This window comes from Dunckerocampus dactyliophorus, chromosome 15 (genome assembly GCF_027744805.1).
Source record: "Dunckerocampus dactyliophorus isolate RoL2022-P2 chromosome 15, RoL_Ddac_1.1, whole genome shotgun sequence".
Taxonomy (NCBI): Eukaryota; Metazoa; Chordata; class Actinopteri; order Syngnathiformes; family Syngnathidae; genus Dunckerocampus; species Dunckerocampus dactyliophorus.
In genome coordinates, this window is record NC_072833.1 from 27,151,110 (window position 1) to 27,173,459 (window position 22,350).

The window sequence follows — 22,350 nt, forward strand, 5'->3', positions numbered from 1 at the left end:
ATATTGGGTAATAGGAGTGTAAAGGTGACTATAGGGGTGTTATTTCATGTCTAGAGGGCTCTAATAATGCTAAAGCATATTTAGAAGGTGGTAAACAGGTTTTCTATGTCTTTTGTCTTATTTTCTCTTATGTCTACTATATTGGGTAATAGGAGTGTAAAGGTGACTATAGGGGTGTTATTTCATGTCTAGAGGGCTCTAATGTTAAAAAATGTATTTAGAAGGTTGTAAACAGGTTTTCTATGTATTATATGTCTTATTTTCTCTTATTATGTCTACTATATTGGGTAATAGGAGTGTACGGGTGACTATAGGGGTGTTATTTCATGTCTAGAGGGCTCTAATAATGCTAAAGCATATTTAGAAGGTGGTAAACAGGTTTTCTATGCTCTAACTACCCAAATATTCCATTTTTAAATAAGGAATTTTACTTGGCGGAAATTCCCTTATGACGGTGGGGGTGCGGAACCAGTGAGCTGTGATGAGTGAGGGATTACTGTGCTTTCACATTTAGAATTACTGTAGATGCCGGCTTTTCACGAGGTTTATAATGGCGAAAAACTGTGAGTAATTGACACGCCCGTAAAAATGTAAATTTTTGACACATGGCCCACTCCTTCCACTTTAAACCCGAGGTTCCCCTCTGATTTTGGATCAGCATTTGCAATAAAAATGACAGGTGTACCGAACTCTCCACTTCTCTCTTTAATTGCTATTGTTCGCTTGTGATACACTCAAGAATTGAAGCCTTAAATATCCTTGACAGGCGTCTTGATTGTTAGACTGTGCATTACGTTAGCACATATTTAGTCATCGTTTTATTTGTTATTATTATATTTAAGTTATTACCGACTTGCGGTGAATGAGATGTTTTCAGCACAAAAAACAGCTGTTTTTCAAGATTTTTGTTTGTCTATAATTTGACTTTGTCATCAAACCTATTGAACGTGGCAGCTACTAAATAATAGCATCCAAGTTTTCATGTTTTGGTATTTGCTGTTCATGTTTGAGATGACGATGGGTAGGAACAGACAAGATATACGTTGGTGTGCCTCCGCATCTTGTTGTTGGAGGAGGATGCTCTCGCTGCTGATTGGTGCCTGTGGGGGGAGGGGGGGGGGGGGGGAGGGCCTGTGTGTGTGTGTGTGTTAATCCGCACACAACAGGGAGCGGGCGTCTGGGTACCAGCATGGTACCACCATGGATCCTGTCCTGTGCTCCCCAGCTCGTGTGCGCGGGGGGGTGCTAGCCGCTGCGTGTTCTTCCTTCCTTCTTCTCACTATCAGCATTTTTGCAGCCTCGCTTCTCGCTTTGCTCGACGCGATGCCGTGGGGGAGCGGAGCGTCGGTTCTGATGGTTTTTATGGCGTAGCTTTGCGGATCGGGCTCGTGTGGATTATGATTTTCTCCGACGTGAGCGCGGGAGGCAACTCCCCGAAGGCGCACCCTCCCAACGGAACCAGGTTCTACACCTTCCAGGCAAGTGGCACTGTCAGCAACTGGGCTTTTATTGTGAAACGTCAGTAACATCAGTCATACAGAGAATTAGTGAGATTAAAAATAAAACATCCTCGCAACCACAACTCCTCATTGGTCACCATTTCATTTCTATTTCCTCACTTTTCATTTCTAACTAAGAAAAGAAGTGAATTGTTTACTCCTTGAGGGCTACCTTGTACTTTTCAGGCCTTTGGGAAAAGTCCAATATCGAAGCGGATGAGTGTAGATACAGTAGATGGACGGTACCTGAGGTGACCCAAATGGACCACTACTGAGCCTCCGTGCTTTGCTGTGCTGCTTTTGCATGCATTGATCTCCATCTGCGTGCATGCCACCGACGCACGTGTCAGGACGTATCGATTGCTTTGCCTTTCTGTGTGTGTGTGTTTGATTTCATTGTTATTGTTAGTGATCATATACATCCAGTATATACTGTACGTCTGTTGAAGTACCAACCAAATTGTGGACTGTAGTTTTTATACAATTCAATTCCTCTATTTGTTAGAATTTCCTATTATTTATGTATTTATTTCTTTTCAATTATTATTCACATTTTTAACATGTATTTCTATTTTTATATTTCTTTGTTTTTTTACTGTTTTGTTTTAGAAGTAGCATCTAAGTGTCGGAAATCATATGATTAGGATTATTAGGAATATTTATATGACATATACTGTAGGTATGAATGTGAGTGTGAATGGTTGTTTGTCTATATGTGCCCTGCCATTGGCTGGCAACCAGTCCAGGGTGTACCCCGCCTGTCGCCCCAAGTCAGCTGGGATAGGCTCCAGCATGCCCCCGCGACCCAAATGAGGAAAAAGCGGTATAGAAAATGGATGGATGGGTGATAATAATTTTGAAGTACCAACTAACCTCAGGAAACCAAAGTGTGCATTATTTCAATAAATGTATTTATTATAAATGAATCTATTTATTGGATTATTTTTTTCGGAACCTACCATTTTTTTGCATTTTTATATTTAATCCTTTATTTTACTGTCTCATTTTAGAAGGAGCATCCATCGGCAGGAACGCGTATGGTTAATATTTTTGATTTTTTGGCATATATTTCATTGACATTAGGTATTTTATTTTGAAGTGGCATTCAAGTTCAGGAGAACATATTCATATTTTTATTATAATTTCTATTATATTTTATTATCAATATTATTTATCTATTTTATTATTTTTGAAGCGGCATCCAAGGGACGAAACAGTTTTTAAAATTTTTGTTTTTATTTTAATATGCAGTTAATTTAATAGAATGAACTTTTTAAATGTAATTTTATTTATGAAATAATGCAAATGGCCATTTTAGTGAGGATCGGGTTAAAGGTGGGCTGATCCAGGCTGTTGTTTTGCTCATATTTCTCTGTGAATGATGCCTTTTATTACTGACTGTACAAATGAATGGTGTGTTTTCATTGCTAAAGTTTGTGTTGCCATTCGGATTGTTGACTCAAGTCGAGTGTGTCAAGTCGTTTACTACCGTAAATGCTGTGCAAAAGGGGCATTGAGAAAAGACGAAATAGCGCTGAAGGAATAATGATTGGAATATTTCCTGTTGGCGTGTGGACACAGCTGCGTGGTGATCCTCCTTGACACTTCTGGCGTAGCGACGTGTTTGCACGGCCTCCTCCAGGCGGGTGGGTGTGTCGGATCAGAAGGAAGCAAGGGGTGGGGGAGGAGGATCTCCATCGTGTCCCCGACTGGCGCTGCCGTACCAGCTTCAAACAGCCACCTTACATTTAATTCAATTTGCTTTCATTGCTGGCTTGTGTGATCACATGACTGTGATTGAGGGCGTGGACCAACCGCAAAGCGGGGACTTTTTTGGATTGGGGAGGCATGAGAGACCGTCGGGAGGCCCTCCAGGAAGTCTTTCCTGGCTAATTTTCAAAGATAAGCGCTGATGCTAACATGTTCAAAAGTACAAGCTGGTGGCACCCTAGCTCCGCCTCTTTTGGCACCCAACAAATGCCCCCTTTTCCATTGCATGGTACCTACTCGGCTTGACGCTACTTGAAGCACACTCCATTCAGCTCAGAAAGATCATTAGAATGTGAATGTGAGGGTCAGCAGACAGCGCCAAATCCATCCATCCATCCATCTTCTATGCCGCTTATCCTCACTAGGGTCCCGGGTATGCTGGAGCCTATCCCAGCTGACTTGGGACGAGAGGCGGGGCACAGCCTGGACTGGTCGCCAGCCAATCACAGACAGCGCCAAATCCTAAAAGGAAAAAAAGTAGTGCCAAATCCTAAAAAAAAAAAAGCCAAATCTTAAAAGAAAAAAAGTAGTGCCAAATTAAAAGGAAAAAAAGTAGTGCCAAATTAAAAGGAAAAAAAAGTAGTGCCAAATCCTAAAAGGAAAAAAAGTAGTGCCAAATTAAAAGGAAAAAAAGTAGTTCCAAATCCTAAAAGAAAAAAAAGTAGTGCCAAATCCTAAAAGAAAAAAAGTAGTGCCAAATCCTAAAAGAAAAAAAAGTAATGCCAAATCCTAAAAGGAAAAGAAGTAGTGCCAAATTCTAAAAAAAAAAAAAATGCCAAATTCTAAAAGAAAAAAAGTAGTGCCAAATCCTAAAAGGAAAAAAAGTAGTGTCAAATTAAAAGGAAAAAAAGTAGTGCCAAGTCCTAAAAGAAAAAAAGTAGTGCCAAATCCTAAAAAAAAAAAAAAAATAGTGCCAAATCCTAAAAGAAAAAAAAGTAGTGCCAAATTAAAAGGAAAAAAAGTAGTTCCAAATCCTAAAAGAAAAAAAAGTAGTGCCAAATCCTAAAAGAAAAAAAGTCGTTCCAAATTCTAAAAGAAAAAAAGTAGTGCCAAATCCTAAAAGAAAAAAAAGTAGTGCCAAATTAAAAGGAAAAAAAGTAGTGCCAAATCCTAAAAGAAAAAAAAGTAATTCCAAATTCTAAAAGAAAAAAAAGTAGTGCCAAATCCTAAAAGGAAAAAAAGTAGTGCCAAATTAAAAGGAAAAAAAAGTAGTGCCAAATCCTAAAAGAAAAAAAGTAGTGCCAAATTAAAAGGAAAAAGAAGTAGTGCCAAATCCTAAAAGAAAAAAAGTAGTGCCAAATTCTAAAAGAAAAAAAGAAGTGCCAAATCCCCCCCAAAAAAGTAGTTCCAAATTCTAAAAGAAAAAAAAGTAGTGCCAAATTCTAAAAGAAAAAAAGTAGTGCCAAATCCTAAAAGGAAAAAAGTAGTGCCAAATTCTAAAAAAAAAAAAAAAAAAAAAAAGTAGTGCCAAATCCTAAAAGGACAAAAAGTAGTGCCAAATCCTAAAAGAAAAAAGTAGTGCCAAATCCTAAAAGAAAAAAGGTAGTGCCAAATCCTAAAAGAAAAAAAAAGTACTGTCAAGAAAAAAAGTAGTGCCAAATCCTATAAAAAAAGTAGTGCCAAATCCTAAAAGAAAAAAAGTAGTGCCAAATCCTATAAAAAAAAGTAGTGCCAAATCCAAAAAAAAAAAAGTAGTGCCAAATCCTAAAAAAAAAAGTAGTTCCAAATTCTAAAAGAAAAAAAAGTAGTGCCAAATTCTAAAAGAAAAAAAGTAGTGCCAAATCCTAAAAGGAAAAAAAGTAGTGCCAAATTAAAAGGAAAAAGAAGTAGTGCCAAATCCTAAAAGAAAAAAAGTAGTGCCAAATTCTAAAAGAAAAAAAAGTAGTGCCAAATTCTAAAAGAAAAAAAGTAGTGCCAAATCCTAAAAGAAAAAAGGTAGTGCCAAATCCTAAAAGAAAAAAAAAGTACTGTCAAGAAAAAAAGTAGTGCCAAATCCTATAAAAAAAAAGTAGTGGCAAATCCTAAAAGAAAAAAAGTAGTGCCAAATCCCCCAAAAAATTGTGCCAAATCCTAAAAAAAAAAGTAGTTCCAAATTCTAAAAGAAAAAAAAGTAGTGCCAAATTCTAAAAGAAAAAAAGTAGTGCCAAATCCTAAAAGGAAAAAAAGTAGTACCAAATTAAAAGGAAAACGAAGTAGTGCCAAATCCTAAAAGAAAAAAAGTAGTGCCAAATTCTAAAAGAAAAAAAGTGGTGCCAAATTCTAAAAGAAAAAAAGTAGTGCCAAATCCTAAAAGAAAAAAGGTAGTGCCAAATCCTAAAAGAAAAAAAATAGTACTGTCAAGAAAAAAAGTAGTGCCAAATCCCCCCCAAAAAGTAGTGCCAAATCCCAAAAAAAAGTAGTGCCAAATCCTAAAAAAAAAGTAGTTCCAAATTCTAAAAGAAAAAAAAGTAGTGCCAAATTCTAAAAGAAAAAAAGTAGTGCCAAATCCTAAAAGGAAAAAAAGTAGTGCCAAATTAAAAGGAAAAAGAAGTAGTGCCAAATCCTAAAAGAAAAAAAGTAGTGCCAAATTCTAAAAGAAAAAAAAGTAGTGCCAAATTCTAAAAGAAAAAAAGTAGTGCCAAATCGTAAAAGAAAAAAGGTAGTGCCAAATCCTAAAAGAAAAAAAAAGTACTGTCAAGAAAAAAAGTAGTGCCAAATCCCAAAAAAAAGTAGTGCCAAATCCTAAAAAAAAAAGTAGTTCCAAATTCTAAAAGAAAAAAAAGTAGTGCCAAATTCTAAAAGAAAAAAAGTAGTGCCAAATCCTAAAAGGAAAAAAAGTAGTACCAAATTAAAAGGAAAAAAGTAGTGCCAAATCCTAAAAGAAAAAAAGTAGTGCCAAATTCTAAAAGAAAAAAAGTGGTGCCAAATTCTAAAAGAAAAAAAGTAGTGCCAAATCCTAAAAGAAAAAAGGTAGTGCCAAATCCTAAAAGAAAAAAAAAGTACTGTCAAGAAAAAAAGTAGTGCCAAATCCCCCAAAAAAAGTAGTGCCAAATCCAAAAAAAAAAAAGTAGTTCCAAATTCTAAAAGAAAAAAAAGTAGTGCCAAATTCTAAAAGAAAAAAAGTAGTGCCAAATCCTAAAAGAAAAAAAGTAGTGCCAAATTCTAAAATAAAAAAAGTAGTGCCAAATCCTAAAAGGAAAAAAAGAACAAATTCTTAAAGAACAAAAGGTAGTGTGAAATTCTTTAAAAAAAAAAAAAAAGGGAAAAAAAAGTAGCTAAAAGGGAAAAAAAAGGTACCACCGAATATCTGTGGTAGGCTGCCACATATGAAAATGGAGCATTGCTGGGTTTTAGATTACATGTTAGGGTTAGGGTTACCGGTTAGGTTTGGGGTTTAGTGGTTAGGGTTTGTGGTTAGGTTTAGGGTTTAGTGGTTAGAGTTTTGTGGTTAGGGTTAGTGGTTAAGGTTAGGGTTTAGTGCAGGGGTGTCAAACTGGTGCCATGGAGGGCCGAGACACTGCAGGTTTTCTTTCCAGCCAGTCACTAAAGCAGGTGATTTTAACGATCAACACCTCCTTCAATCTGAGGTGAGGAGCTCATAAATTAATTCACCTGCTGGAGAAACTGCTTGGAGAGAAAACCTGCAGCGTCTCGGCCCTCCAGGGCACGAGTTTCACACCCCTAGTTTAGTGGTTAGGTTGAGGGTTAGTGGGTAGGGTTAGTGGTTAGGTTTAGGGTTTAGTGGGTCGGGTTAGTGGTTAAGGTTAGTGGTTACGGTTTAGGGGTTTAGTGGTTAGGTTTAGGGTTTCGTGGTTAGGTTTAGGGTTAATGGTTAGGTTTAGGTTTAGTGGTTAGGTTTAGTGGTTAGGTTTAGGGTTTAGTGGTTAGGGTTAGGTTCAGTGGTTAGGTTTTGTGGTTAGGTTTAGGTTTAGTGGTTAGGTCTAGTGGTTAGGTTTAGGGTTTAGTGGGTAGGGTTAGTGGTTACGGTTTAGGGGTTTAGTGGTTAGGTTTAGGGTTTAGTGGTTAGGTTTAGGGTTAATGGTTAGGTTTAGGTTTAGTGGTTAGGTTTAGTGGTTAGGTTTAGGGTTTAGTGGTTAGGGTTAGGTTCAGTGGTTAGGTTTAGGTTTAGTGGTTAGGTTTAGTGGTTAGGTTTAGGTTTAGTGGTTAGGGCTAGTGGTTAGGTTTACGGTTTAGTGGGTAGGGTTAGTAGTTAAGGTTAGTGGTTACGGTTTAGGGGTTTAGTGGTTAGGTTTAGGGTTAATGGTTAGGTTTAGGTTTAGTGGTTAGGTTTAGTGGTTAGGTTTAGGGCTTAGTGGTTAGGTTTAGGGTTAATGTTTAGGTTTAGTGGTTAGGTTTAGGGTTTAGTGGTTAGGTTTAGTGGTTAGGTTTACGGTTTAGTGGGTAGGGTTAGTAGTTAAGGTTAGTGGTTACGGTTTAGGGGTTTAGTGGTTAGGTTTAGGGTTAATGGTTAGGTTTAGGTTTAGTGGTTAGGTTTAGTGGTTAGGTTTAGGGCTTAGTGGTTAGGTTTAGGGTTAATGTTTAGGTTTAGTGGTTAGGTTTAGGGTTTAGTGGTTAGGTTTAGTGGTTAGGTTTAGGGTTTAGTGGTTAGGTTTAGTGGTTAGGTTTAGGTTTAGTGGTTAGGTTTAGTGGTTAGGTTTAGGTTTAGTGGTTAGGTTTAGGGTTTCGTGGTTAGGGTTTAGCGGTTAGGTTTAAGGTTTAGCGGTTAGGTTTAGGGTTTAGTGGTTAAGGTGAGTGAGTGGTCTTCAGGTTGGAAAAAGATGAGCCATGATGCTTTTCCCATTTCTGCCCTTGAACTTGAGCGTCATTGTTGCATTGCATTGTGGGTAAGCCTCAGATAACGGCTGCCACTCAAGTGCATGCGTCAGACAGCTGCGCACGTGGCGACAGCGGCTCCCTTAGCGCTCCAGCTGTCTCGCCCAGTCCCCGCCCACTTGATGATGATGATGATCGCTCATGGTGGCTGTATGCAAATGAGGGCAGACATGATAAGTGGAGACAGATTGAAAGATTGAAGTGGAAGTCTTTCACCTTTGATCTGCGACACAGGGCTACTGCACGTAGCCACCATTGGTCTTTTTACTGGTGTGTGCACACTGGACAATTTCCTTCTTTTTTAATCAGCCGTGGTGCATTTAAAAGCTGCACAGAGCAGATGGGGAATGCAGTTTGACCCACTTTGATGGATTCCACTCCGATTAAAAGGATGAATACGCTTTCGAAAGCAAGCCCCGCCCCCGTGTGTGTGTGTGTGTGTGTGTGTGTGTACTGTCATATGTCAATATACACTATATCCAAGTCATCAGTTCAAACTTTGTTTCAAAAGGAGCGATATACCCTGTATGTTAAAGCTGACATCATAATCTCACAAATATTTAAATATCTCAATGAAGTAAAATACAAATCCAAGGGAGAAGAAGCATTGGGACTGTGAATGTAGTATTCCACATTGGCCACTAGGTGTCACTGTTCAGTGAGCCAGGCCCGAGACTCCTCACTAAGGTTCCCGAGGGACCACATTTACTGTGACACTGCTCAAGCAGGAGTTTTATTTACATCTTCCATGGCTTATTCACTCTTATTCTGTCTACTATATTGGCTAATACCAGTGTAAAGCCATTTAAAGCTGCAAGGAAGTACACTGGAAGCACGCCGTCCAGAAAACACAAGGAACTGCTAACGTGCGAGTCTATGTTTTCTTATTTATGTCAAATATGTCTTATTTTCTCTGATTACATCTACTATATTGGCTACTACAAATGTAAAGGTGAAAATATAGGGGTGTTATTTCATGTCTCGAGGGCTCTAATAATGCTAAACTGTATTTAGATGGTCATAAAACGGTTTTCTATGTCATAACTGTGAAAATATTCCATTTATCAATTTTGAAACTCACTTGTGGCGGTCGGGTCAGGAACCAATTAACTGCCATAAACGAGGGATGACTCAGAGAGGTGGTACAGTGGGGGAAAACTTCCCTTTTTTTTTTGTTTTTGGGACGTTAGGTCCCTCTGGCCCGTTTAGCCTGTCTCAGTTGGACAGCTGTTTGCTCCTCTGAAAAAGGTGGCATAGCTACAAACTGTGTGTGTGTGTGTGTGTGGGTGTGGGTGTGTGAGTGTGTGTGTGTGTGGGTGTGTGAGTGTGTGGGTGTGTGTGTGTGTGTATGTGTGCACGGGAAAGGTCTTGTGAGTGTGAGTGCAGTAATCCAGACACGTTCTTCGTACTCGGGACACATTTAGACCCAAATACGCTTGTACACTTTGCTGCCCTCACATTTTCCGCTTTGTGCTGCTCGTCATGTGTTTCAGTGTGGAGTTGAGTCTCTGACGGCTGGATTATGCTTTGGTAGCGAGGCGCCAAACCTTCCCGCATAAAGACATCAAATAAAAATCTAACGTTGCGCTGAGTAGAGGCTGTGATTGGTCGGCTTCTTTATTTCCTGTGTGTTTACATCGCATTCATACCACCCACCGCCCACCGTCAAACGCCTTCTCCTTCAATTTTGGATGAACATTTGCAATAAAAAAAGACTGTACAGCACTGATTAGTTCGAGCTCCCCATCTCTCTTTAAATACCATTGTTCGCTCACGACAAAGGAAGCTAACAAGCTAAATAGTCGACATTCTTGGCTGAAAAGAAGTAGTTAGCTAATGAGGCTAGTTAGTTGTCATAGAAAATGTTGTGCACTTTTCGACAAACACTGAGTGGCTTTCTTACGCTGAATACTGTCTCATTCCTGCGCGTCTTAGACTAAATACTGTCTCATTCCTGCGTGTGTGCTTTCTTAGGCTGAATACTGTCTCATTCCTGTACATCTTATGCTTAATACTGTCTCAATTCTGCGTGCGTGCTTTCATAGACTGAATACTGTCTCAATCCTGTGTGTGTGCTTTCATAGACTGAATACTGTCTTAATCCTGCGTGTGTGCTTTCATAGACTGAATACTGTCTCAATCCTGCGTGTGTGCGGTCTTAGGCTGAATACTGTCTCATTCCTGCGTGTGTGCTTTCTTACGCTGAATACTATCTCATTCCTGCGCATCTTAGACTAAATACTGTCTCATTCCTGCGAGTGTGCTTTCTTAGGCTGAATACTGTCTCATTCCTGCACGTCTTAGACTAAATACTGTCTCATTCCTGTGTGTGTGTGTGTGTGTGTGTGTTCTTAGGCTGAATACTGTCTCATTCCTGTGTGTCATAGACTAAATTCTCTCATTCCTGCGTGTGTGCGGTCTTAGGCTGAATACTGTCTCATTCCTGCACGTCTTAGACTAAATACTGTCTCATTCCTGTGTGTGTGTGTGTGTGTATGTGTGTGCGTTCTTAGGCTGAATACTGTCTCATTCCTGCGTGTGTGTGTTCTTAGGCTGAATACTGTCTCATTCCTGCAAATGTGCTTTCTTACGCTGAATACTGTCTCATTCCTGTGTGTCTTAGACTAAATACTCTCATTCTTGCGTGTGTGCGGTCTTAGGCTGAATACTGTCTCATTCCTGCACGTCTTAGACTAAATACTGTCTCATTCCTGTGTGTGTGTGTGCGTTCTTAGGCTGAATACTGTCTCATTCCTGCGTGTGTGTGTTCTTAGGCTGAATACTGTCTCATTCCTGCAAATGTGCTTTCTTACGCTGAATACTGTCTCATTCCTGTGTGTCTTAGACTAAATACTCTCATTCCTGCGTGTGTGCGGTCTTAGGCTGAATACTGTCTCATTCCTGCACGTCTTAGACTAAATACTGTCTCATTCCTGTGTGTGTGTGCGTTCTTAGGCTGAATACTGTCTCATTCCTGCACGTCTTAGACTAAATGCTGTCTCATTCCTGCGTGTGTGCGTTCTTAGTCTGAATACTGTCTCATTCCTGCACGTCTTAGACTAAATACTATATCATACCTGCGAGTGTGCTTTCTTATGCTGAATACTGTCTCATTCCTGCGTGTTTGTGCGTTCTTAGGCTGAATACTGTCTCATTCCTGCGTGTGTGTGTGTTCTTAGGCTGAATACTGTCTCATTCCTGCACGTCTTAGACTAAATGCTGTCTCATTCCTGTGTGTGTGTGTGCGTTCTTAGGCTGAATACTGTCTCATTCCTGCACGTCTTAGACTAAATACTGTCTCATTCCTGTTTGTCTTAAGCTGAATACTGTCTCACTCCTGTGCGTCTTAGACTGAATACTGTCTCATTCCTGTGTGTCATAAGCTGAATACTGTCTCATTCCTGTGCGTCTTAGACTGAATACTGTCTCATTCCTGCATGTGTGCTTTCTTATGCTGAATACTGTCTCATTCCTGCGCGTCTTAGACTAAATGCTGTCTCATTCCTGCGTGTGTGCTTTGTTAGGCTGAATACTGTCTCATTCCTGCGCTTCTTAGACTAAATACTGTCTCATTCCTGCGAGTGTGCTTTCTTAAGCTGAATACTGTCTCATTCCTGTGTGTCTGAGGCTGAATACTGTCTCATTCTTGTAGGTCTTAGACTGAATACTGTCTCATTCCTGCATGTGTGCTTTCTTAGTCTGAATACTGTCTCATTCCTGCGCGTCTTTGACTGAATATTGTCTCATTCTTGCGTGTGTCCTTGCGAGCGTCACCTCGGGGAAGAGCACAAGCACGTCTTGTCACTTCTTGTTGATGTCAGAGCCGCCGTGTCGGATGTTGCTCGGCTAATGTCTGTGTCTTTGAATCCTCCGTGGGCCGCTGAGGAGTGTGGACTCCCATCTCAAACGCTGTGGAAGAAGGTAGCTAGTTTCCCACGGAAACAAATCAGCCAATCATACCAAGGGTGCGGCCGGGATCAGAGGGCCAGTTTGCCATATCGAGCGGCAAGATGGCCCCAAAACCCCAGGAACAAGGTGGGCATCATGCCTGCAAGCCAAGCGGTGGCATGTCAAGGAGCAGGCCAAGTCATCCCTGGAACAACACCCAAGTACACGACGCCACAGGGATGTCCAGGAACACGCTAGGTTGTCCTGGAACATGGCCGTGTCTTGGACAGTGTTCCTGCTAATTAGGCAGCAGGAATACTTGTCAGGAACAGCGTGCTCACGGTCAGGCTGGTCATTCAAGATGGCCGCCAGAGGCACAGTCCATGAAGACTTTATTGAGCTGTGCCGTGATGAGAGCACGGGTGGGGGGTGGAAATATGCCTCGCTCCTCCTCGGCTGTTTTATTTTATTGCTCATTTTTGCGTCGTAAAATGGAGCGCCGGGGTGGTGTCTGGTCCGGTTCGACATGAAGTCAACACTAAAACACCTCCAGACCTCCAGGACTTCATGGATGGATGAAGTTGAAGCCATCAGAAAGGAAGAGCGTTGTGTTTGTTGCCCTCAGCAGGCTGCTGTGTTGCAGTGTTATTACAACCCCCCTCACCGCTGCAACCCTTGTGAATAATGTAAGGGTAATAAAATTCCGGCTATGTTCAATTACACCGCCTCTGCGGCACTTCTGAAATGTGGTTTTGGTCTTTTAGCCACGGCGTCCTACGTGACCTTTAGCACAGATTGAAAGACGACAGCGGGCGATCAATAGACAAAAGAGAGAGGAACTTAATTAGCCAGACATGGTCCAGAAAGCCAAGGACACGCGGGAATGTTATGGTCTCTGGCCCCCTTGGCAGGATTTGGATGTGCTGTAACAAAATGGGACATAACGAGTGATAATGGATAAATAAATAAAGGATAAAGGTAAATAATGACCAGTGAAAAAGAAGTGGATCATTTTGCCGTGTGCACGCGTGTCTGCTTTCCAAACAGGCAGCAAGAGGGTTCACCCTGTGCATTGCTTTCAGCACCTGCACGCTTCATAGGACAACAGCCAACAGACTAAGCGGGCACATTCTGACGCTGTGATAACCTTGGGTAAAACGGCATTAGAAATACAACTCTAACATGTGTTATTTGCAAATATCTTGATTAAAAGGAAAGTGGAACATACTGTATGTATTTCAAATAAATAAAAAAAGGACTGAATTCTTTCTAAATAAATATTTCAAATGAATAAACATAAAATTATTTAAATATACATAATACAATAAAATGTATAGAAATTATGGCTGACAAGTGGTTAAAAATTTTAATGAAATTAATGGCAATTTACAAATGAATTAATCATGATTCATCTCGTTTGCAAATGTGTGGAATATGCCCTTTTTATGGTGTTTTTTTTTAGCAAAAAGATAAATGACGGGACACAATTTTCTATGTTTGCATCTACCAAGAGCTCCGAAAGAAACAGAGAATTGAAGTCATGCTGAAAGATAGCACACGTGTGTGAAAATCTAGAACACCCGTGTCTGTAACAGTAGCAGAACATTGGAATCACGCTTTAACCTATTAATAACCTATTAATAACCCTGTTATTAATAGCCCTGTTATTAATAGCCCTGTTATTAATAGGTTCAATGCAGAGACATGTACTTCCGCAGTACGAGTTGCGATGGTCAGTGATAAGAATATCCAGTGGCTGTCTTTCTCTTTACATACACGCATCATCAAGAAAAATGATTTGAAAAAGTTGGGATGTTCCGAGTGCCCCTGAACGCACCTCGTGGGTGTCCTGTGTGAAAAGTGTCGTTCCAAGGAGGACTAGAGATGTGTTTGTGAGTGGGAGACACATCTATGATACGGAATCACATACATCTATGATACGGAATCACATATATCTATGATACGGAATCACATATATCTATGGTACGGAATCACATACATCTATGGTATGGAATCACATATATCTATGGTACGGAATCACATACATCTATGGTACGGAATCACATACATCTATGGTATGGAATCACATATATCTATGGTACGGAATCACATACATCTATGATACGGAATCACATACATCTATGATACGGAATCACCTACATCTATGATACGGAATCACATACATCTATGGTATGGAATCACATACATCTATGGTATGGAATCACATACATCTATGATACGGAATCACATACATCTATGATACGGAATCACATACATCTATGATACGGAATCACATACATCTATGGTATGGAATCACATACATCTATGATATGGAATCACATACATCTATGATACGGAATCACATACATCTATGATACGGAATCACATACATCTATGGTATGGAATCACATACATCTATGATACGGAATCACATACATCTATGATACGGAATCACATACATCTATGGTATGGAATCACATACATCTATGGTATGGAATCACATACATCTATGGTATGGAATCACATACATCTATGATACGGAATCACATACATCTATGACATGGAATCACATACATCTATGATACGGAATCACATACATCTATGGTACGGAATCACATACATCTATGGTATGGAATCACATACATCTATGGTACGGAATCACATACATCTATGGTACGGAATCACATACATCTATGATACGGAATCACATACATCTATGATACGGAATCACATACATCTATGGTACGGAATCACATACATCTATGATACGGAATCACATACATCTATGATATGGAATCACATACATCTATGATACGGAATCACATACATCTATGGTATGGAATCACATACATCTATGATATGGAATCACATACATCTATGATACGGAATCACATACATCTATGATACGGAATCACATACATCTATGATACGGAATCACATACATCTATGATACGGAATCACATACATCTATGATACGGAATCACCTACATCTATGATACGGAATCACATACATCTATGATACGGAATCACATACATCTATGGTATGGAATCACATACATCTATGGTATGGAATCACATACATCTATGATACGGAATCACATACATCTATGATATGGAATCACATACATCTATGGTATGGAATCACATACATCTATGGTATGGAATCACATACATCTATGGTACGGAATCACATACATCTATGATACGGAATCACATACATCTATGATACGGAATCACATACATCTATGATACGGAATCACATACATCTATGATACGGATTCACCTACATCTATGATACGGAATCACATACATCTATGATACGGAATCACATACATCTATGATACGGAATCACATACATCTATGATACGGAATCACATACATCTATGATACGGAATCACATACATCTATGATACGGAATCACATACATCTATGGTATGGAATCACATACATCTATGATACGGAATCACATACATCTATGATATGGAATCACATACATCTATGGTATGGAATCACATACATCTATGGTATGGAATCACATACATCTATGGTACGGAATCACATACATCTATGATACGGAATCACATACATCTATGATACGGAATCACATACATCTATGATACGGAATCACATACATCTATGATACGGAATCACATACATCTATGATACGGAATCACCTACATCTATGATACGGAATCACATACATCTATGATACGGAATCACATACATCTATGGTATGGAATCACATACATCTATGGTATGGAATCACATACATCTATGATACGGAATCACATACATCTATGATATGGAATCACATACATCTATGATACGGAATCACATACATCTATGGTATGGAATCACATACATCTATGATACGGAATCACATACATCTATGGTATGGAATCACATACATCTATGGTATGGAATCACATACATCTATGATATGGAATCACATACATCTATGATACGGAATCACATACATCTATGGTACGGAATCACATACATCTATGATATGGAATCACATACATCTATGATACGGAATCACATACATCTATGATACGGAATCACATACATCTATGATACGGAATCACATACATCTATGATACGGAATCACATACATCTATGATACGGAATCACATACATCTATGATACGGAATCACCTACATCTATGGTACGGAATCACATACATCTATGATACGGAATCACATACATCTATGGTATGGAATCACATACATCTATGGTATGGAATCACATACATCTATGATACGGAATCACATACATCTATGATATGGAATCACATACATCTATGGTACGGAATCACATACATCTATGATACGGAATCACATACATCTATGGTATGGAATCACATACATCTATGATACGGAATCACATACATCTATGATACGGAATCACATACATCTATGGTATGGAATCACATACATCTATGGTACGGAATCACATACATCTATGATACGGAATCACATACATCTATGATACGGAATCACATACATCTATGATACGGAATCACATACATCTATGGTATGGAATCACATACATCTATGATACGGAATCACATACATCTATGATACGGAATCACATACATCTATGATATGGAATCACATACATCTATGATACGGAATCACCTACATCTATGATACGGAATCACATACATCTATGATACGGAATCACATACATCTATGGTATGGAATCACATACATCTATGGTATGGAATCACATACATCTATGATACGGAATCACATACATCTATGATATGGAATCACATACATCTATGGTATGGAATCACATACATCTATGGTACGGAATCACATACATCTATGATACGGAATCACATACATCTATGGTATGGAATCACATACATCTATGATACGGAATCACATACATCTATGGTATGGAATCACATACATCTATGGTATGGAATCACATACATCTATGGTATGGAATCACATACATCTATGATACGGAATCACATACATCTATGGTATGGAATCACATACATCTATGATACGGAATCACATACATCTATGATACGGAATCACATACATCTATGATACGGAATCACATACATCTATGGTATGGAATCACATACATCTATGGTATGGAATCACATACATCTATGGTATGGAATCACATACATCTATGATATGGAATCACATACATCTATGATATGGAATCACATACATCTATGGTACGGAATCACATACATCTATGATACGGAATCACATACATCTATGGTATGGAATCACATACATCTATGGTATGGAATCACATACATCTATGGTATGGAATCACATACATCTATGATACGGAATCACATACATCTATGGTATGGAATCACATACATCTATGATACGGAATCACATACATCTATGATACGGAATCACATACATCTATGATACGGAATCACATACATCTATGGTATGGAATCACATACATCTATGGTATGGAATCACATACATCTATGGTATGGAATCACATACATCTATGGTATGGAGTTACGCTGCTGTTGCATGACATGGTGTGCGTGCGCTAATTCCGCTAAAAATGTTTACATACTTAATGAAATAAATCAGTTACCACCGTTTTTACGTGCTATTTATGACAGCGCTAGTAGAACTGTATATAAATATATCAAAATAAATATCCACGATGTAGTTGAGCCTGACCTTTGACATGGAGCCCCCGTGTATTATATGGAAAATAATGAACATTGTGTGTATTTTTCAAAGCCAAAACAGTGACATCATTGGATGAAACGTACATTTAAAGGGTTAATATCATACAAATATTTACATATTGGGTACTTTTGATTAGAACTGAAGTTGATTAAGGGATTTGAGCGGAAAAGAAGGTGAAGAAAATATCAATCTGTTTTTTTTTGTCCTCTCGGGACCTGAAGGGGTAAATGAAAGTCACATCCAGGGGGGTTCAAGGAAAATGTCCGCATGGGAGGTGCTTTGATTATTGGAGCTCCTCAGGCTTCCGATTGTTCCTGCTCCGATGTCACCCTGGCTCTCAGGCTAATTGGAAGAACGTCATGAAAGGACACCAAAAGTCCTGGAGGAGGTGGCCATCCATCTGCTTGCCTCGTTTATCCGGCGCTAAACTGCTCTGGATCCCCATCATTGGTGGCTCTGTCATTGAATAGCTCTTTTTATACTTTTGGTAAGTACTTTTACTTAAGTTATTCATTACTGAGCAAAAAATGTACAATAACCCCTCACAATATCACAGTTTGATTATCTCTCCCTCACGTTTTTAAAAATAAATTCATGAATAAATGATCACTGTTTGGTGAATACGGCCTGTTAGTAAAATTAAATAAATAAAAACACATCAAATTTGATGTAAATTGATATCAATTTTGGAAATATTGGCCATTATCCCACAGCTTTTGCATGCTTACTGTATGCTGGGAGTGTTGAGCCATCCCTCTTTGTTGGACGGCCCTTGAACGCACCATGTGACTTTGTCCCATGCTGCACAGATAGACTACTATACTGTATTTTTACTCTTTCTCTTTCACCTCATATTTGCTCCCAAATGCTGATACTATGTGGGAATGCATAAAGCTCTGATGACCTCATTGAGTGCTCATGGAAATATTTGTCCGGTCAGTTCATTCGTGCTAGCAGCCTGTTAGGACGCACATCAAACAGCGACATTGTAATCTTCTTGCTGAAAAACAAACTCCAGGCTTCTCCCGTTGGATGGTGGCTCTGTATTCATTCTGTGCTTTTAATTTGATGTTGTTCCCGTCTTACTTTTACACAATACATAGTAAATGAATAAATAACGAGAGCCCGTCCATGGGTCCAGAAAGGTTGGGGACCACTGCCCTGGGGGGACACATTTACTGTGACACTGCTCGAGCAGGGGTTTATTTACATCTTCCATGGCTTATTCACTCTTATTCTGTCTACTATATTAGCTCATACCAGTGTAAAGCCATTTAAAGCTGCAGGGAAGCCTGCTGGCCACAAAAACAACAAGGAACTGTTAAGGTGTGAGTCTGTTGTCATGTTTATGTTTAATATGTCTTCTTGTCTCCGATCGTGCCTACTGTATTGGGTAATACAAATGTAAAGGTGAAACTATAGGGGTGTTGTTTCATGTCTAGAGGGCTCTAATCATGTGTGTATAAAGTGTACTACTAATAAAGTGTACTTAGAAGATTGTAAACAGGTTTTTTATGCCATAACTAGGAACGTATTCCATTTATTAATACTGAATCCTACTTCACTTATGGGATCTGGTCGGGAACCAATTGAGCGCCATAAAGGAGGGGTTACTGTGCATGAAAACACACCCGGAAAGTGTTACTGCAGTATTATGGCAATGTGATTTTCCCCTGCTGTGCAGCCGCTAGCAGTGGTGTTGACCAGAAACGTGACGTGGAAGTGCAGCAGGCATATAAAACAAATGGATTCGTTACTTTCGGCTCCGGTTGATGGACATATTGATCCGGATCAATGTCTTATTAGGCATGGCACATGTGCCGGAAGACTATTTGCAAAGACAAAGAGTCCGTTTGAGAGGGACTAACGAGCTTTTGCCAGGAGATGTCACTGAGTGTGATTGTCTGCAACGCAAGCCTAATTGCCAATCTGATGCCCCCAGCTTGGAGGAAGTACAGCGTGGTTCTGGAAGGGTTCTCCATCGGCGGCGGCAGCAGCAACGTCACGTCGATGTCAGATGTGAGCTGACAGCTCAGCTGGAGTGCCAAGCGCCTAAACCCCCACCACACCGCACCCGCTAGGGGGAGTGGAGGGAGTGTGTGTGGCAACCACAAAAACAAAAAGCTTTGGGCTTCCTTCAGAGGTTGCCATGGAAACGGGGATCTGTCGCAGCCAATTCTGCTGTGCCACACCCAAGGAAGAGAAAGGGCTTATGGAACTATAAGGGAAAAAAGAGGCAAATAAAATCGGCTTTTTTCTTCATGTAGTTTTGACTGGCTCGTCACTGGCGTCGGTGCTTATGTTACGGTTCGGTACGTACCTCGACTTTGAGGTCACGGATCGGCTCTTTTTGGGTACCGTAAGGGAACAAAATGCAAAACATGAAAGCGCGTAGCCTTTGTGTTTAAGGGTTTATGTTGATATGTTTGAAGTACAAATGAAAGGGCTATCCACACCCAAAAGTATGGTAAAGTATTTCATGGTTTCAGCCTTTCATCCGTGTGCAAACTGTATTTTTTTGAGAACGGCTTGCAGAGTGGGGCAAATCTGAACACTCCTGTTGCATCCCGGCGCCCTCTAATAGATTCATTTAGGTCCTGCACGGCCCAGGAAGCATCCAGCCTGGCCTAGCCTCGCATGGACGAGTGCCGCGGCTGTCGTGACACTCGCTCGTCATTTCAAGCGGCTCCGTGAATAATTCAGTCCAAACTCAACTGTAAAGGTATTTTAAAGAATGCCGTGCATTATTTAGCACGCAGACACAGGTGCGCTCGCAGACACAGGTGCGCTCGCAGACACAGGTGCGCTCGCAGCCACGCACGCGGCAAGCCGGCAGGGGAAAAAACCCAAACATCTGCAGGTTAAGCGCTGAGTTGAAGGCCCTGCAAACACACACTGTGATCCACATGGGACCACATCAGGACCGCCCACTGCGGTCACATGACCCTCTCAGCTGCTTGAGGGGATACATGAGTACAGGTGTGTCCAAACCTTTTAACATAGTGGAAAATGAAGATGCAACATGGCCACTTTGATATTTTCTACTGTAAATATGCTCAAGAAGTCTCAATGCGTGTCAGCTTCGAATATTTCAACTCTTGTGCTACTAAAACGATATTATTTTTCCTCATATTAAAAGACTTTTTTGTCTTTATTCTGATATTTGGACTTTTTCTTGAAACATTATCATTTTTTCCGCAAGCTAATTTTCCAAAAATGACAACTTTATTTGTTGTTTTGGTTCATAATGTAAAAAGTCTTTTTTTCTTTCATATTTCAACTTTATGATACTAAAATGTCCTGTAAATGTAAATTTGTCCTCAAAGTAGTGTGACATGTTTCTTTACCACTGGAGCTCAGTGCTACTAACATATTATTTTTTCTCGTATGACACGTTTCTTCTTCTTTTTCTCTTAATATTTGGACTATTCTCATAACCTTTTTTTCCAACAATTTTAGCTTTCTTCTTGTCATGTATTTGTTCCCATCATAGTTGGACCTTCTCTCGTAACATTTTAACTTTTTCCACAAGCTAATTTTCCAAAAATGACAACCTTATTTTTGATTTATAATATTATGCCTTCATTTTTTTCTTTGTTGAATATTTCAACTTCGGGATCCTGAGATGACGCCGCTTGTCTTCGCCGTATTGCAACGTTGCTCTCGTGAAATGACAACTTTTCTCTCTCGTAATTCCAGCTGATTCTTTTTCTTTGATTTCGCTTTCTTGGTCAGTTGTCCTGTGTTTTTGGCCGACGGTGTAATGTCTGCATGAGAGCTTGTTGAAGAAAGAGCGGCGAGTGAGGGTGCTAAATAATTGAAGGTGGCCGTTTGTTCTCTTTTAGCTTTCATGGAAAACGTCGTCATCTCCTTCATGTTCCGCTTACTCCCAAACACAAAGTCAACATGATACGTTCTCATGACGGAACGTTCCCATATCCCTCCTGGCGCTGCTGCGATGGAGATGGAGATGTGGACGATTGGCCGCTCAGCTTCCTGGCCTCTTCATCATCTTTATCATCCATCCGTGTCACCACGTTGGATTTGTGACTTTCAATCGGCAGGAGCTGCCCTCGTTGCGTAACAGATGACTTACTGACTTCCTTGGAGCGTATCCCAGTCTGCTGCCAGGAATGTGTTGGGAATGTTAATATGGACTTATTGTGGGAATGTTACATCTTACTAGACACCAAAATGCGTTTTTTCTTCTTCTTTTTGTCCACTTGCTAGTTCCACATTTTTCGACTCATTCCAAAAATTCCTGATTTTTTCCCAGAACTCCCATTAGAATTTCCACGTTTCGCAAGCGAGTCAAACAAACCCGACGTCAAAACATTCAGCACATTCCAGACATTTGGGGTACCAATTATCCTCATTATAAAAGTTCCCGGTTTTCTTGAAATCCCACATTACCCAACCCAAAAATTCCCATTGAAAATGAAGTGGTATTTCCAAATTCTCCGTGACCCCAAAATCCCCACTTTTCCTTAATTCCAAATTCTCCGTAAGACAATTGCCTTTCATCTTGAAAACGTTTACTACTTGGACATTTTCCAACCGATCGTTTTGACACTGGAATGGTTTCATTCAGCTCATTCAGGAAATCCCAGCTAACAATTTTCCATGACATCAAAATTGCCACTTTTCCCGTCATTTGACATTTTCCGTAAGAAAAATTCCCTTTGATT

At 39.8% G+C, this 22,350-nt stretch overlaps 1 protein-coding gene across 13 annotated transcripts in view; it reads left to right on the plus strand.

Moving 5' to 3' along the window:
• ppfia2 (PTPRF interacting protein alpha 2) overlaps positions 1-22,350 on the plus strand; it is a 63,690-nt gene that overhangs the window by 13,968 nt on the left and 27,372 nt on the right. For 2 of the 13 annotated variants that reach the window (XM_054799896.1, XM_054799900.1), the window contains exon 1: positions 1,147-1,478. The exons of the other annotated variants lie outside the window; for them this stretch is intronic. In XM_054799896.1, the coding sequence (XP_054655871.1) occupies positions 1,398-1,478 (81 nt within the window). In that variant the 5' untranslated portion in view covers positions 1,147-1,397. Of the gene's footprint in view, positions 1-1,146; positions 1,479-22,350 lie in introns of those variants that run through there. 13 annotated transcript variants of the gene reach the window in all.